The sequence below is a fragment of the Colius striatus genome, chromosome 20 (assembly GCF_028858725.1).
Source record: "Colius striatus isolate bColStr4 chromosome 20, bColStr4.1.hap1, whole genome shotgun sequence".
Taxonomy (NCBI): Eukaryota; Metazoa; Chordata; class Aves; order Coliiformes; family Coliidae; genus Colius; species Colius striatus.
Genome location: NC_084778.1, coordinates 3,703,712 through 3,720,740, shown reverse-complemented (window position 1 = coordinate 3,720,740; position 17,029 = coordinate 3,703,712). Strand labels below are relative to the sequence as shown.

General features: G+C 43.3%; 1 protein-coding gene across 1 annotated transcript in view; it reads right to left on the bottom strand.

Moving 5' to 3' along the window:
* Positions 1-17,029, bottom strand: part of TAOK1 (TAO kinase 1) — a 70,789-nt gene that overhangs the window by 9,671 nt on the left and 44,089 nt on the right. The window contains exons 10-19 of the mRNA XM_062012504.1: positions 16,862-16,943; positions 14,697-14,864; positions 13,648-13,851; positions 12,334-12,468; positions 11,544-11,780; positions 10,651-10,779; positions 8,890-9,093; positions 7,865-8,104; positions 4,022-4,234; positions 2,768-2,950 (exon numbers count right to left, since the gene is read on the bottom strand). Of these exons, the coding sequence (XP_061868488.1) occupies positions 2,768-2,950; positions 4,022-4,234; positions 7,865-8,104; positions 8,890-9,093; positions 10,651-10,779; positions 11,544-11,780; positions 12,334-12,468; positions 13,648-13,851; positions 14,697-14,864; positions 16,862-16,943 (1,795 nt within the window). The remainder of the gene's footprint in view (positions 1-2,767; positions 2,951-4,021; positions 4,235-7,864; positions 8,105-8,889; positions 9,094-10,650; positions 10,780-11,543; positions 11,781-12,333; positions 12,469-13,647; positions 13,852-14,696; positions 14,865-16,861; positions 16,944-17,029) is intronic.

Sequence of the window (17,029 nt, the reverse complement as noted above, 5' to 3'; positions counted from 1 at the left end):
TTCTTGCCAGCACTGAAAAAGCTACTTGTGGTCTCAGTGAAAAAGACCAAATGGGTAAAAAGCAACAGCCAAGACTTTTAGCATAGCTCACTGGCATCTCCCCTGCTGTCAGCAGCAACCTGGCCAAGAGGTGTTATCTTGGTCTGTGCAGACGGTACCGGGCAGAGTATTGTACTTGTGAGCACTCTTGTGCCTGAGTCAGGGAATATGCAAAGTGATTTCATCTGGAATTTAGGAAACAATCTGCTCCAGCGTGAGTCATCTCCTGAGGCATTTGGGGCTTCCAGAAACAGCCTTATCCACTTGCCTGTTTCTTAGTGCCAGGTGAGTGGCACTGACTCCACAGAGCAGCCCTGCGCAAAGCCAAGCCATGATCAGCTGGCTTGGAAAAGGCAGAACAGGAAGACGGTGCCTTCTGTAACATTAGCTCTTTAAAATGCTCCATTTGCTTTTCCAGTCCTGTTATCTAAGCAGAATCCTCCTTTTCCAGTGTCTTCAGCACACCCAGCTGCTCACAGTTTTCAGGTGCAAGTGAACTTCACAGAGAGGCACGGCATTAAAATGACATCACTGAGAAACAACCTCAGGATGCAGGACTCTGAAGATGAGGTGTCTGAGGCACGGGGGAAGGAAATAAGTAAATGTGAAGTCTTTTAAAGATGCTCCTGAGACACATTCATTACTGGTACAACACAAAGAACACAGCATCAGGCTGTAGCTTGTGCAGTGCCTCGGTCGCTGGCTCTTAAAGGCTGCACACTGATGGGCTGGCTACTCCCTCCTTAGCCTCAGTCAGTGCATGCTCTGGTGAGTTACCATGGTGATGGGCATCATCAAAAATAAAGAGCACTGTGCTGAGAGGGAAGCAGAGTCCTATGCACACACTAACTTGTGGAATCCAGTTTATTATTGAACATCAGGGACTGACTTTGCCACAGGCTATGTATGTATCTGTGCATATAAACTCAGACATTCATCTTGCACACATACCTGCCCTTTCCCTGGCTGCCAGTTCCAGTTAGCACAGGCAAACCAACACTGAGTGACACTGATGAGCAATCCACACGTGAGTACTCACATCTCTTAATTCTCACAAAAGCAGAACACCACTCCTCCTCACAAAAAGAGACCCTTGCAAAAGAAGCAAGCATCTACCTTTGCACCCACGTTTTCCCCTGCTGCTGACTATAACCCCACCAAGAAACCGTCTCTCATTGCTAGTCCACGACTTTGTGACCTGCACTGAGCTAGGGCTGCTTCAGTTGCTAAATAAAGCTATGGGAGTTTAAGCACCATTCAACTTGTTGATATTCTAAGGCAACACAAGGACAGAAATGCACAAAAAAATTATGCTAGGTCTTATTTTGACAATTTTCTTATCTCTGTGAAGTAGCATTGCTAAGCTTCCTTTCACCATTACCAACGCCAAATGCCTTCACAGGGGTTTTCTACACGCCTAGGCTTCAATCATGGTCCACAATAAAGACTTACACAATATTATTATCGGTTGATGTGTGTTTTCTTAAAGTCACCGGGCTCCCTCCAGCTCATCACACTCCCAGGGAGCAGGAGCCGCCGCAGGCCTGTTCCCGTGCCAGCAGAGGGCAATGCGTGCCCAGCACAAACACAGCCTCTGCGCAGGGCTGGGACCGGGGCTGTCCTCTTCTGGACAGGAGCAAAATAAGCAGCCCTGTGGTCTAAAGACAGCTATTACACCCGTGAACACCACACGGGAACTCTGTTTTCACAGATTCAGTTGCTCCCAGAGATTCGTGTGTACTTGCAGGAGACCAAAGCACAGTAGGGCTGTACCGTCTTCATGGAGACACTTCCTGGGCTGACCGTGAGGTGGAGCAGTTTTATACCAACGAAGGCCCTCGACCAGCATCCCTTAGCCTCTGGGAAAAGGGTAAAGAATCTCGAGGCCACAGAGTAATGCCCTAATTTAATAACCGTTGATCAGCAAAGCTGTGCCCTGTTGCATGAACAGCAACGATCTGCCCTCTGGGTACCAGCCAAAGGGGAAAGAAATGGCAGGAGAAAGGCTGATTGTCTATTTCCTCTCACTGACTGGTGCCTTACCCTTCTAGGCCACTCATTTCTACACACACCACAGGTCTGGCACTGCACAGAAAAGCTTATTTAACAAGGAGCATCTCGATACATACAGTCAATTACAAACTGAAATCTAGGGAGCAGCAGGTCACCCATGCCTGTGAGTTTGGCTACTTGAGTGTGCTTAGTCTGCTTGCAGAACAAGCACAATTACACAGGAAAACTGCAGGCTGGTCTCCACAGACTGGCAAATGGAGCAGATCTGCCGTAAAATAACACAAATCTCAAATACATTTTACTTTTCCCTCTCTCTTCCCCAAAGATACCAACTACTTATACAGTGCAAATTCCAAAAGCCTCCCCATTCCCAGCTTCAAGTTGTTATTGTCTGTCCTCTAACGAGCTGGGGAAGCTAATCTTCAGCTCAGAGAAAAAGCAGTTCCCTTTCCTTTCTGTACAGAGAGGCACAGACTTCCTCTGGCACACTTCAAGCAGCTCTAGCCCAGCCAGAAGTTGCTCACATAGGATGGCTGAGCTGGCAGAAAGTTTAGCCTGTGTGTCACTGGTCTATCATCCCAGAGAGGCAAATACCCAAGTGATCTGTGTTACTACATGCAGCATGGTAAAAGCAATATCTCTCTATTGATAAACACAGTGCAATATAGGATCTGAAATACAGAGTGTGCTAAAGAAGCTCAAGTGCTCATTTTACCTTCTGCTCAAGGAGGGCCCGACGGAGGGATACCCTCTGCTCAAGATCACGCAGCTCCCGATCATGCTGGGCTTCTGCCTGCATCTTGATTTTACTCTGATATGCATTCAGCAGCTCCAATTCTTGCTGCAGCTGCATCTTCAAAACCTGGCACTCTGCTTCCTGTGCTTCATCCAAACGCAGCTGGGAAAGACAGACAATAGAGACATTTCACTATGGGGTAACCACTCATGACACTCTGGGGGAGGACTGCAGAGAGGGGGAGAGAATGGGATGGGACTTTGTTTTCTTAGCAATACAATTGGTCTCTATTGTGCTTCGTTTCACTGAACAGAGGACCTATAGTGACAAAGATTGGTGACAGTGAGCCCGCAGCACTGATGCAAGTGATGCTGATGAGCAGTGGTGCCTCAGGAACCACGATCCACACTGCAGAGACCAGACTGCTGGAGGTGCTAACATCCACAGCTCTCCTTTTGCTAGAGGCAAAGCAAAGATCTCTTACTCTGTTCAACTGGATTAATCAATTACCTGTACAGAGGAGACTTAAGTCCATATCCCTGCCAATGCAGGACTTTGGGCAAAAGAATATCATGACATAAACCTATAAGCAGTATGATGCTGAACTTTTAACCTTCCCCACATGTAATTTAAGCCAGCTACCCTGCCTCACAGCATCAAATTTGTACAGAGCGATGTGAGCGGGACGCGATGTGCAAGAACTGCAAAGAAAACTGCACATTCAGTTGTGGCAAGGACTCAAAGCATTGCTCATGTGGTCACTCCTTAAGGAAGGAATCACAGAACAAGATAACATTTTTATCATTTTTTCAGATTTATAAGTCAAGACCCTGGACTCCTCCACGACTCAATGAGTACCTTCCACCAGTGGGACATGCTTTGCTTGGTATCATTGACAAATCAAAACCTAAATGGCTTAAGACAGCAAGCTGCACATTATTTAATGATGCTCTAACGGGGATGTTTATGTTGCCAAGCTTCATGCAGAAGCAGTCCTCTGGCCACACAGATGCATCACTTTGCATCTCTGTAACAGCAGCTTAAACCTGCCTGAAGGGGGTAACACCTCTTTCCTCTGCATTTTAACGCTTCTCAAATCCAGAGGAAGGACTGTGCAGAGTATGGGGAGTGCAGTGAGGAAGCAGAGAGAGCCTGCTGTCAGGATACAGATCGGTTAAAATGCAAACATCCCTATTTGGCTGAGGAACCCTGGGTCCCTCGGAGGCGACTCACAGCTTGTGTAGAGAGCATTTCATTAATGCTGTGATCATACTGCTCAGCCAGGATAGCCAGCTTCCGGGTCTGCTCCTCCTTGAGCCGTTTGAGGACAGCTTTATGTTCACTCTTTGGCGTGGTCTCCAGCAGATGGTTTCTCAGTGCTTTGTACTGTCTGGTTTGGATCTTGCATGTATCCTGAAACTGCTTCTTTATCTGTAGTTCTTTTGACTGGAAAGATGGAGGGGATACAAACAAAGAAAAAACCAGCATGTTTCAAATGGGGGAAATATCCATTCAAATGGATATTTAGGATTACATTAAGGATATGAGTTCAAGAATCCACAAATGTATATTAACATCTACAGCGCAAGGAGAGAAGCAAAATACAGAAGAGGCAATGACTACTGCTGCAGCTGCTATGACACTGCTACTGTGCGACACAATTACAATACAGACACTTTTATAACAAAGCTCCAGCCTAAATACAGCTGTCTCTGCACAAAGAGCCTCACATTTGTCACTGGACTGGATCCAGTCCTGGGTGTTGCTTTTCAAGAAAAGTTCTTGAGGGACAGGACTAATATTTATTAGCACCAAAAGCCATACTTACACATGACTGTGCTTGTATGGCACATATATATGAACAGCACTTAACGAAAAGCAGCAGATCTGGTGCATGAGAAGAGACAAGGAAAAAGGGAAACGCTTTTTCCATTGCGGGTTTGATGAAGATAAGATGCACTCTAAGCCTTGACATTAGGAGCTTGGTTTTGATAAAGATACTAAAACATGGCTGGGAAAGATTAGACAGACATACGCCACAAGCAACACGAGCATTGTACTAGACTGGCAAACAAACCAACTCCCCAGTCCTGATGGGAGGCTTACTGGAGATTCAGTTTTCCCTTTGCACTTGCCAGGATCTCTGTATTGTTTAGAGACATAACTTTGTGACTGCACACAGGGCTGAGAGACATTAATCCTGGAACAGGTATCTGGACCAGACTTTGCTGTATGACCTTCAGAAAATGGATTGGTTTTTTCCTTTCCCTTGCCTTACCTACCTCCAGAACAGCCCATATTAACATCTATTAACTGTTTTAAAACCCTGAAAAGGAAGTTCCCTGTATCTTTCTACAGGAGGGCTGGCAGGGATACTTCTAACTAAGCAAAATCCACAAGTGATAAGTGATGCTGGTTAACTGTTAAGTGGCTGACATAGTCAAGTTCTTCATGGTAAGAAAAAAACAAAGCAAGGCCCTAACACCCCCATCAGGGCACTCAGTACATGCTCTGACTCATTCCCACTGTCAGCCACCACGGTCAAATCCTGAAGTGCTGGAAATAGGACCAGACCAGATGCCTGTCCCTTTAAGAAATTGGAAGAGCTCTTGGATCTGAAGCAGAAAGGCAAATACACGTGCCTGTCTCCTGGCTGCTCCGGTACTGACTCAGGACTCAGCACGGTTAAGTGATAAGCACAGTCCTTGTAGCCACCTCCAAAGATGCAGTGGGATCAGACAATAAATCCATCCCAATTCACACATCAGCATGCTTTGCTACATGAACTAGCAACTGCAGTTTGCTAATCTGATGCAGAAAACAGGACAAAGACGGGTTTCATTCAAACCCAAACATGTATCACAGAGAGGAATACATCGCTTTTACCCTTTCTAAATTCACAGGAAGTTATTTCCCTCCAGGAAGCCTTTAAGGTTGTTTCTCCCTGCCCTTAAGGGAAGTGGCAGCAGGTTACACATTCCTGTCACAGCAAAACACTAGTAATCTAATTTTGTCCTCACTTTCTGTGAAGTCTTGCTTGGACACCAGACTCTGTTTACAGGCTTCAAATCCAACAGCTTTAACAACAGGAAACAGAAGGGAGGGGTAAGATTTCCAGTCAGACTTCTGACAAGATCATTTTGACCTAGTATTGTGAAATACCAGCAAGAGGGTATTTGCATCACAATTAACACTTGAAATAATAACAGCAGTTTTCACTGAAGGGTGAATTCTAGTTATCAGTCCTCTTGGTGCTGTAATAGCAGCAACAGACACTGACCGTTAAAAAACCTGCTTTCAGGACAAAAGACTTTGATAAATAACAAAAGGGAAAGTCTGAAACACGTGCCCTCGAGGGAAAACGTTGCTGGAGAGAGAAACTGAACAAATAGTCAAATTATCTATTCAATTAAGAATACTTGCCTGCATTAGTTAGAAGCAAAAGAAGAGCTAATGCTAAGGAACAGTCATAAATAGGGGATTGTACTACAAAGCCAACGGTCCTCCAGCAGGCTGCATTATTAGCACTGTGTGTATGAAAGGTGCTGGACTGACAGCTCAAGCCTGAAATCCTTCACTAATCGCAGAACAGCCATGCAAAGCAAAGTGCAAGCTTCCAGTGCTCCCCGCAAAACACTCCAGCCCTGTCCTCCCTGGAAAAAGGAAGGGGTTGAAGGGTCTGCAGAGGTGAGAGGGCAGCCAAGGCTCTGCAGCCCAGAGACGGCCGACCCCACTAGCCCAACTGCCAGGCAAGGGAGAATGGACATGCTGCCCACTCTTGTTTGCAGCACATCACCTTGGGGAGGCAGAACTCATTCATGCTAATCTCAGAAGGATCAACCTAATACAGCTGCTTCAGTTTTATTCAGCTCAGAGCACAGTGCAGCTTCCCTGTGAAGTCATCAGCTATTTATACACCATATCCTTGGAGATTCTCAACAGCAATCAGATGGTCCCTTGTTCTCACAAGCCAGGTTTTCACTGTTTAATATTATTCTAATATTGACAATTTGGGTATTTATTTCTTTTTTGCAGAAGTTATTTTTCAAGTTGGTTATTTTCTCAGTAAGAAGATAACTTGCAGGTGTTGAAAACTAAGTCAGATGGGAAATATGATGAAGAGGAAAGACCTAGAACAACAAAGAAACCCCATGTTCAGTATGCCATACACTCATTTTGTTACTGGCACAGCTGAACACTGGGTGGAGAGAAGAAGTCTGCCTCCTCAAAGGAAATGCACCAGGCAGCTTTGTGAAAGGCCTTATACTCCTTTCTCAGACACTACAGAATAAACCACTGGACTTCTTTAGATGAAGTGAAGGCTTACAATTGAAACACTAAGAGCCACAATTACAGAGGCCCTATAGTTCTGGTCAGCCACCACAGTTACAAGGGCAGCATGAGAAACCCATGAGAGCACAACACAGCAGAGGTCAGTGCTAGGAGCTTCCTGAGGATGCTGCAGTTGGCTTGTGTCTCTCTCTCTCTCTCTTCCCTCCCCCATTTGCCAGCATACCAGTCTTAACATAAAAACAATGACAAGGTGAACTAGCCAAGACCCACAGCAGTTTGTTTTGATGCACACAGCAATACAAAGTGCTTTTTTTTTAGGAGAGGGTTTTGTTTTAGATGACACGGCTTCATTACAGCAAAATAGATTTTATTCTTGACTATGGGAGCAGATCAGAAAATGGTGTAGGAGGGAGGGGGGGAAGGGCACTGCAAAGATTAATTGTGTTTTAAACATTCACAAAAAAGAAGGCAAATTGCTGGGAACAATAGCTTTTCAAACAAAATGAGGGAACAGTGCTGCTGTGGCTTGCCCACAATACACTGCAACCCTGGTCACCATTGCTATGGTTCGTACGTATGGTGCTGGTGGGGCTGCAGCTGCACTCTGGCAGATACATACTTGACAAATAGGACACTGTATAAAAAAGCTGTTCATTACAGAACGAGACACCTCTTTGAATTACCTTGGACCTGCACACACTGCAAATGAGAACTGAGCTGCAATGTACCACTTTTCCACCACCACCAGCAGCTCATGCCCAGAGCTCCTACATCACTTAGTACCTTCAGGCTCTTGGGCTGCTGCCGGACCTCCATGACGTGCTTCCTCCTCAGCTCCCGCTCCCGGCGCTTGTTGTATTCCAGCTGGTTGGTGAGCTCGGTCTGGTGCTGGAGGCGGATCAGCTCGCAGCGCATCTTCTGGATGGTACTGAGATGGCGGAACTCCAGCTCCTGCATGGACTCGTGCTGACGCAGCAGCATGGCGTGCTCCAGGTCCTTCTGTGTCTGCCTTTTGTTTAACTCCTAACAGGAGGACAGAGGGAATTATTAGATTCTTTGTACTTATTTGGATTTCCGCTCACAATGTGACATTTCACTTTGTGCTCTGTCCTCAAATGTCTTGGGAAAGGAGAAATGCCCTTGTGAACAGAGTCTCTAAGTCTTATCAGAGGCAGACAGCACCGCCACTGGTAATTTTTCCTTCCTCATTTCACTTCTTCCTGTTCTAGATGTTCAACAGGATTCACAGTAAGCGTTTTCTGGAAAGGACTGAACCTGTTGGCTTTTTGGATCTAACAGTTCTCCCACAACAGGGCACTAATCTGAATACTGGATTCCACTTGATCCCCTAAACACCACAGGGGTTACCAGAAGGCATTCCAACCTGGAAGAAGGCTGTAGTGAGATGGGAGTAGGTCTCCTCTCCCAAATGACAAACAATACGACAAGTGCAAATGGCCTCAAGTTGCACAAAGAGGGGTTTAGATTGGAGATTTTCACTTTTTTCACCAAAAGGTTTGTCAAGCCCTGGAACAAGCTGCCCAGAGAAGCGGTGGCATCATCATCCCTGGAGGGATTTAGAAGACGTGTGGATGTGATGCTGGGGGACATAGTTTAGTGGTGGACACAGCAGTGCTGGGTTAATGGTTGGACTCAAGGTCTTTTCCAACCTAAATGATTCTATGATTATAAAAAGACCTTTAAATGTGGTAATTAACACTTCAGCAAGATTCAAGTAGGATTGCAGGAGCTCCTGTGAGATACATTTCACAGGTGGTTCCAAGTCTCATCTCTGCCTATTCTCTTACCTCCCGAACCAGGTCCTGCTCCAGATTATGGCGGCCAAGGAGCATCCGTCTCTTAAAGCGGCGACACTCCAGCTCCAAGTACTGCCTCTGACGCCTCAGTAAGTTGGCTTCTTCCTCTGCCTGGAAATGCTGGATGTTTTCCTTCTGCTTGGAGAGCCACTCCTGTTTCTCCTTCTTTGGAGTGCTCTGGTTTTCATTCAGCTCCTGATAACAGCAAGGTAATTAATTGTGGAATAGTCACATTAAGCTCCTCAGCCCTAAACCACTGGATGGATTTGTCTAATAAACTATGTCTCAAAGCCATTCCACCTTCTCTTCTCATGGCTGGTAGCACCCCAGCTGCTGCAAAATGCATCATAACACATATTTAAGGGAACACTTGGAGACAAAGTGGAACAAATTTAACTACAACTACTTTTTTCTGCATTGGCCATTTTAACTGGCCAAAATGCTGGTTCGTGACCACACTTTGCAGATTTACATATCAGCTCAAAACGTAAAAAGGATCATTTGCCACTGAAAACAAAGATGCTTGGAGGTCCTGACATATTGCTTGATAAATGGACTGAGAGGAGAAGAAAAGTGTTGTCATCCTGTTGTTCAAACATCCAGCTACATGAAGCATATTAGAAACCTTTTGTGTCTTGCTTGACCAGAACACATACACACCAAGGCAGAGCCACTCACTGAGATGCCATAGCTGACTAAAATAACATAAAGAAGCTCACAGGTGAAACTTAAGGCAACAGTTTCTACATTCGTATTAAATTCAATACATCTCTCAAAGCATCTTTGGCAAAAGACTCTGCTTGCTTGAACTGCACACCAGAGATATTGATACAGTAACTAGACTTGTTGTGATACATTTGAGACAGAATTCCCCTGTTTTACATCAGTGTTTCTCCGTGCTCTGTGATCTACTGCCCACTTAAAAAAGATTCTATGTTATTATAAAGAGCCCACGCTACTATAGTTTTTGTTACATCTTTCTTGGCTCTGCTGTTCTTTAGCCTTTTTATTCCTCCTGGGAAATGTCTATGTTTGGGAATATTCCCCTTTGGAGCAAGTTCCAAAGTTGCGTCACTCAAGTTGATGGTTGAGTACTAAATGGTTCTTTCAAAACAATTATTTATAGTGCTTACAGTTTTAGCCATTCCACATACAACAAAATAATCAGGAAGTCTGATTTTACAGTTTCTTTGCATTTCACAAAGGTCACTATTTTCACTACAATACAGTGATTATTAAACTATTACCCAGCTCTCTCCACTAAAATTAAGCAGTGTTTTACTTAAAATCTTATCCTCCTTAAAAAAGCCTATCTGCATGTCATCTTTACTGCTTTGTTCTCTTCCTGCTGCCAGAAAAATATCATTCAAGCGATAAACTTCACTAACTGCTGTAGTGCACAGCCAAGATCTCAAACAAAAAGGTATGAGAAAAATGCTCATAACCTTCCTTTAACTAATCTCATGCCCTGGGGTTGTCAAATTTGCACTTTTCTGGATAAAAATATTAAACAACCGAGAAGCCTGTACTTTCACAAGATAAAGATATAGGTGCTGATACATAAACAAACTCTCTTACTCTAAGGTCAAAGATATGAAACAAAGACAGTTCCTCTGCTCAGGAAATGCAGAACTCTGCAGTCCAGTAAAAGACCTCTTGCACAAAGGGGCACTTTTGTTTCTGACTGTTCTCCTCTCTCACACTGTATCATACACTGTGCTATTTTCTTATTTCTTATTACAGATGAGTTACCTCTTTCAGCTGCTCTTTACGCAGTTTATATTCTCTCTTCTGAGACTCCAGGAAACTGTTCAATTCTTTTTTCTGTTGGGCCTGAATATGCTGTTGAAACTTCTTTTCTTCATTGGCCATCACTTTAGCCTACAGCAAATCCATCAGCAAATCAGTTTGAGTCTCGATGGATTAAAACTCGTGCTCCATTTCAGCCCCAAGACCTGGAACTCATGGTACAGTCACCACATGATACTCACCATGACTCTGGATAAGCACAAGTCTCAGGAGTTTGCCCTCACTCTCTTCTTGTGCCATCCCCCCAGTCAATACACCCAGCAAGAGTCTTTTCGCAGTGCCTCATCTCCTCAGCCCTATTGTTCAGCTAGTCTTGCCTAACAAAGTCAAGACCATATGATCAACTATATCCTTAGTCCTCCACTGAGAGATCCAAGATGAACAAGGAATCTATAATAATCACTGTAGGCAGCACCACTTCACTATCAAGTATTTAAAAGCATAAAACCCTCCACATCCATAAACAACTAGACAGTGAACATTTAAGTGCAGTTGCCAAACTTCTCTGCAGGCAAATCTGCCTCCATAACACTTGATGACCATCAGTTATTGACAGTGTACACATGGCAAAAGAAAGGAAAACCCTTACAGTATATTTTCTGAGGTCAGTATACTAACATTTAGTATAACGCTCTGTGATGAAGGACATACCTTTCCTCTAGATACTTAAACCCCTTAGTGTAAGGAGATGGTGTATTAGCTTTTTTCTAATTAGCAATTTGCTTGGCTCCTGAAAACAGACATGTAAGAGACTACAGTGTCCATCAGTGAAGGCAAGTGGACAATTCAATGTCATTAACAAATATGGACTGGTCTGTTAAACCATAATCTCCTACCTCTTTTTCCATGGCTGCTTGGTGCTTTTTAATTAGCTTTTCCATTTCTGCAGCAAAATTGTTACGTTGTGTTTCAAGGTCTTTGTCCAACCTGAGGCGATGCTCGTCCATCTCTGCCTTCAGTTTATTCTCTAATGCCATCAGTTGCTTCTGGTGTTGCCGTCTCATACGTTTATAGCCAGACATCTGCTCTCGTAGTTCAGAGTCTTGTTCATGTTCCTGCATTTGCCTTGTCACCTAAGGAAGATAACCACATCAGGCCAGAGTAAGTTAATGCCTCTTAATCTGCTTTTCAGCAGTCTTTAAATCACAACATAAAACTATTGAGCAGAGAAATATGATTTTGTTGCAAAGGAAAGCACACATTCTAATGGCAGCAGAGCAGATTAAAAATGGAATTCTGCTATACGACATCAGCTCACATGGGCTCCAGCAGAAAAACTGTGCAATTGTCATAAAGATGGTACAAAATAATGTCTTTTTGGACTGCTGCAATGAGCTGCACACATACACACAAATATACATAATATGCATGTGACACTAAAAGCCAGCTTATTATAACCAATGGTTTCCTATATTCCACCAAGCATCCTGGTTTTGAAAAGATCTAATACAAAGAAATTACATTTGCCCAGGTGTCACATTTAAGCTCCTATTAACTTATATTAAACTATTTCAGCGATAACATCTCAGTCAATGAGGATAGCTCATATTCTGATGAAACCCTAAGCAGTTTCTCAAAGGCATCCCTTGCCATACAACTTCATCCAAACATCCCCCCTCCACGTACCAGCGATGCTGTGCGTATAGTAGCAAAGTGCTCTCGGTTGCGATAATGAGACTTGTGGCGAGATACTTGGGGAGGAGACTGGGGTTCTGATGCCCTTGTCCGAGGGTCTGATTCCTCTCTGTAGTTTTCTTCCTCCTTATCAGCAAATATAGATGTGGGACAATAAAAAGAATCTGTGTTACTACAGGTTTTTTCCTTGGTCTGGTTCAAAACTCATTTAAAAGGAAGAAAAAACATTTTAAATTCATCAGCCCTGAAAGATCCTCCCTCTGGTAAGCTGGATGAAGGAATATACTGCAACCAGAGCTCTGATCTTGGATCTTTGCTTTTGGAAATTTCATTGTGCATTTTTATGACTAAGAGGAAAATTACTAATCAAAGCTGAAAACAAGAAAAACAAATAGAAGCCTGAAAACTGAGTTAAACAGTTTACTTCAACAAAGCATGAAAGCTATCAAGTAGATTATATCAAAGTCTGAAAGACAAAACCAACATCTTTGTAACCCTGAAAGACAGAGGAAGATTTTCATTACACCCACTACAGAAATACCTCAAAGCAGATTTTAAAATTTGACATGCTGTATTCCACACTCTTATTTTGAGTTTGTCATTCATCACAGAGCGATTAGTAGTTAGATATGATACACTAATTAACTCCCCGAGGAAATACCTGTATCTTCCTTGCATATCTGGGCAAAGAACAAAACATTCTAACCACACCTATCATTAGCTAGGGAAATGTTACTGCTTTAAGAGGTGTGATAACCCCTCCACAACAAGAGCAGCATGGTTCAGGGGGACACTCAGTTTATCCACCCCAGTGCACAGGTAAAGCAGGGGAAGTGGTTTCACAGCTTGCCATGGCCAGTGTTGCATTTCTTTTTCCATGCATCTTTCATTTAACCAAATACTCAAACCAAGTGCTGGGAAGCTGGGTGCTTCAGGAACAGATTTCAGCCCCTATGGTGGGTATTGTATTAATAATTCACTAACTAGGAGGTAAAAAGAGGCAACTCCCAGATTCTTTTGTCACATGAAGCAGTGCTCAGAAACGTAAAGGCTTTCACTAAATAAACCTATTCACAACCTGCCATTCTGACTCCTCATGGTAAAGCAAATTGCCTTTGAAAAAATTCAATTAGTAATTTTTAGTGAACCATCAGATAAATGATTTTACAGCAAACTTCCAAAGTTTCCACTGCAAATCAATGTATTTGGGACAAAACATTAGCACTTGACTTTTTGTCATTGCACCACCCAAATTCTCTGCCATTTTACACCTTCAAAGTTATCCAGTAAAAACCCAAGGCTTACCGGCTTTAAATGAATGACAGAGCTGTTTGACATCACGGTGTGGTCCCCCTCCATCATATCCAGCTCGCTCTTATCATCCGAGGCATCTGGAAGACTGTTAACACTACTGCTTTGGCTACTGGCACTGATAGACATACTAGGAATGGACTGATTGCTTCCGACACTATTCACTGTTCCTGTCCTGCCAACACCATGATCTTGTTCCTAGGAAAAAAAGGAATTATTAAGAAAATCCAAATCCATCTGTGGATGTTAATAAAGGAAATGTTCATTCCGTTCCTTTCCAAAGGCATCCACATCATGGCAGTTCCCACCCTCCAGGCATTGCCATGAAACATTTCCCTTGCAGGATGCTGGGGAGAGAAAGAATTGGCCTTGTCAAGATTAACTGGCTGATGTCAGATTCTTTTCAACAGCGAGTCTGTTAACAAGCTGAACTCTATCATGTATCAGCAACACCGTGTCACTAGAAACTGTTCTGACACCAGCATCATCTAAGGGCTCAGCTGAGACCCTGCACTTTGCATGGTTCCTTTTTGTACATGAGCAGAGAACAGCAATTCAGTCTCAATTTCTGCATGGTGTTTGCAGCATGCAACCCAAAAAGGACAAATTAATTTCTTTGATTGTTTTTTTTTCCCCTTCCATCAAGCACAAATTTCCATGTCTTAGGCTCAGAACAACATTCTCCAAATAAAACCTGAAGACTGTTAAAGGCCTTGGAAATATGGCCCAGGTAGAGGTTAACTGCAGTTGCTGAAAGAGTCCTCATGAAACCTTATAAACAAGCAGAGAAAGCTAGGATTTACAGAACTGGAAGCTAGCTGTTCAAGCGTGAACACATGGCACAGCTTCCTGCCAGCACTAGGCATCTATTCTGTTTGTCCTTGTTTGTGCCTTGAGGTAGCTTTATTCCAAATACAGAGAAGAAGAGTTTATAGCCAGGTATAGCCAACAGCTTCCATTTGTTTTAGCAATATCTGAGTTGTGGTTGTTTCAATGGCAGCATCATTCCCTAGTTCAGTGATGAAACCCAAAGTTTCTCTCACCTCCTCCTCCTCCTGTGTTTCAACTGCAGGGCCATTGTGTGCCTCCTGGAAGAGGAGCTTCTTCATTTTACGATACTGCAGGTTGTCCAGTTCTCTCACTGCATCCTTTGTTCTCTGAATCAAGTCTATTAACACTGTTTCAGGTCGCTCCCGAAGAACAAACATGTGCTGTAGAACACACAAATAGGTGAGTGACCTCTTATGTCTCTAGCACACATGCTCTGAGGACACAATCATGAGCTCTAGTTTGGTTTGTTAGCCGTCTTCCCTGCACAGGAGAATATCTTCACAGCTTACATGGGCACTATTTTTAGACTTCACGATCCAGATAGATTTCAGAATGACTGCTTCTGAAGGGAGACTTCCACCAAAAAAACCCAAAGACTTTAAAAAAACCCAGATATTTCACACGCCATTAAAAGAGGCTCAGTTTAAACCTACACTTCTTTGGGTACTTGGGTATTTAGAGACATTATCTGCTTGTGGTTTAGAGGGGGAAGAGCAACAATAACATATAAAGACTAAAGCTGTTAGGCTGGTTAGTATCTAACCAAATGTTAATTAACTCAGCTAACTCTCTGTTAGCTGTAAACTCCTTGTTTAGAAAAGCTTGAGAATCAAATATTTAGCATAAAGCTCTGAATCATAAATTAGTCTGTGAACCTTCAAGCCCAGTTACCCATGTTATGCTCTGCTTCTGGAGACATTCACTGCATTTCACTGCAAAGGTGGCTACATTTTGTCAATAGGTAAAACAAATCCCATCTGTGCATGTCAGAAGCAGCTTTTGCAGGCTCCAGATGAAATACGCTGTGCAAGCATGAGTCATTATTAACACCACTGCTAGTTTCATTTTGTTCCTGAGGAGAACTGCATTGCCATTTCCAACATGTCATATTCCCTACCTGTCCCTGTCAAGTGGCATGCAGCTGTTTCAGACTATAGCTATGGCAGGAATACATTCACAAACGTTTAATTTCCATCAATGTTCTCTCTAATTGCAGTGTATTTCTCAAAATAAAACCAATTTGCAGAATTCTGAAATGGCAGGACTACACACCCACACCAAATCCTTCACTGGGTAATTGCATTTAGTTCCTGAATACACAGTTTTTAAAGAGGCAAAAGTCCTCAGAACCAGTTAAGTAAAAACATGAAACAAAGTGAGAAAAATGTCACTAATGGCATCCATTTCCCTGCAATGCAAAATTTTGGAAAACTGCTGTTTAGCAGAAATATGGTTGGGATGAAAAAATAAAAACCCCAACCAACCACCCAAACAGAAAATAATGTCACAGGCACTGCACAGAGCACAAGTCAGCAAAATTCTGAATACTACCTGATGCCACGAATGAAATCCATCCAAGTCACACAATAAAGCAGCTCTAACACCTAACCTCTATGATAGCTGTGTTCAGTTAGGAACACATCAGCATTTAGCAACAATCTTCCACATTGTTTCTGTTTCCAGACTAGAGTAAGGAAAAGCAAGTAGCTGCAGTACACAGGAGCACAAATAAAGAAATAAAGCAACAGAGAGCCTGCAGATGGCTAAGGTTTATTCATGGAATAATTTCAGCTGGAAGAGGTCTTTAAGATCATTGAGTCCAGCCTTTGTTCCACCACTATCAACCACTAGACCATTTCCTCAAGTGCAACATCCACCTGTCTCTTAAACACCTCCAGGGACAGTGACTCCACAGCGGATTTCAGTTCTATGTGTAAAGCACATAGGTGATGGGAGAGGATAAAAAGTCTTTAGGGGTATATATAGCATAGAATAAAGAGGGAAGTAATGAAAAGTATTTGTTAACTAATGCGTGGCAGCTCTGTCAGGATTAATTATAATCACTGTAAGGATAGAGTAAGCTTAAGAAACTGAAACTCTCAACAAGTTGATGGTCACTCAGTGAGGTATCCTTTTATGTGGAGAACAAGGCCAAGGCTGGTTTGGGGAGTCATCTGGGGAATTGCCCAAGACACTGCACAGAGGCAGTGAAGTTAGGACCAGCAGCTCTGTCCACTCCTCAGCACCCTCAGCTCAGAGATGTTAGGGATAACAGGCAGAGAGCGCACCTAGTACAGTAGGGGAGACAGAACACCACCACAGGGCATGGCTTCATCTTAATACCATGTGGATTAAAAAAAAAGGCAAGCAAGCCAACCTTCAGAAGCTCCTCTGATGTAGGCCTGTCTTGAGGAATTTTCTGGAGGCAAGAATCTACGAAGTTTCGAAAATAATCAGACCTGTGACAAGGAGAGGAAACAAAAGAAATACATCTGAGTTAATGACCTAGTTTAATTTATTAAGGAATTGAGATACTCACATCTGG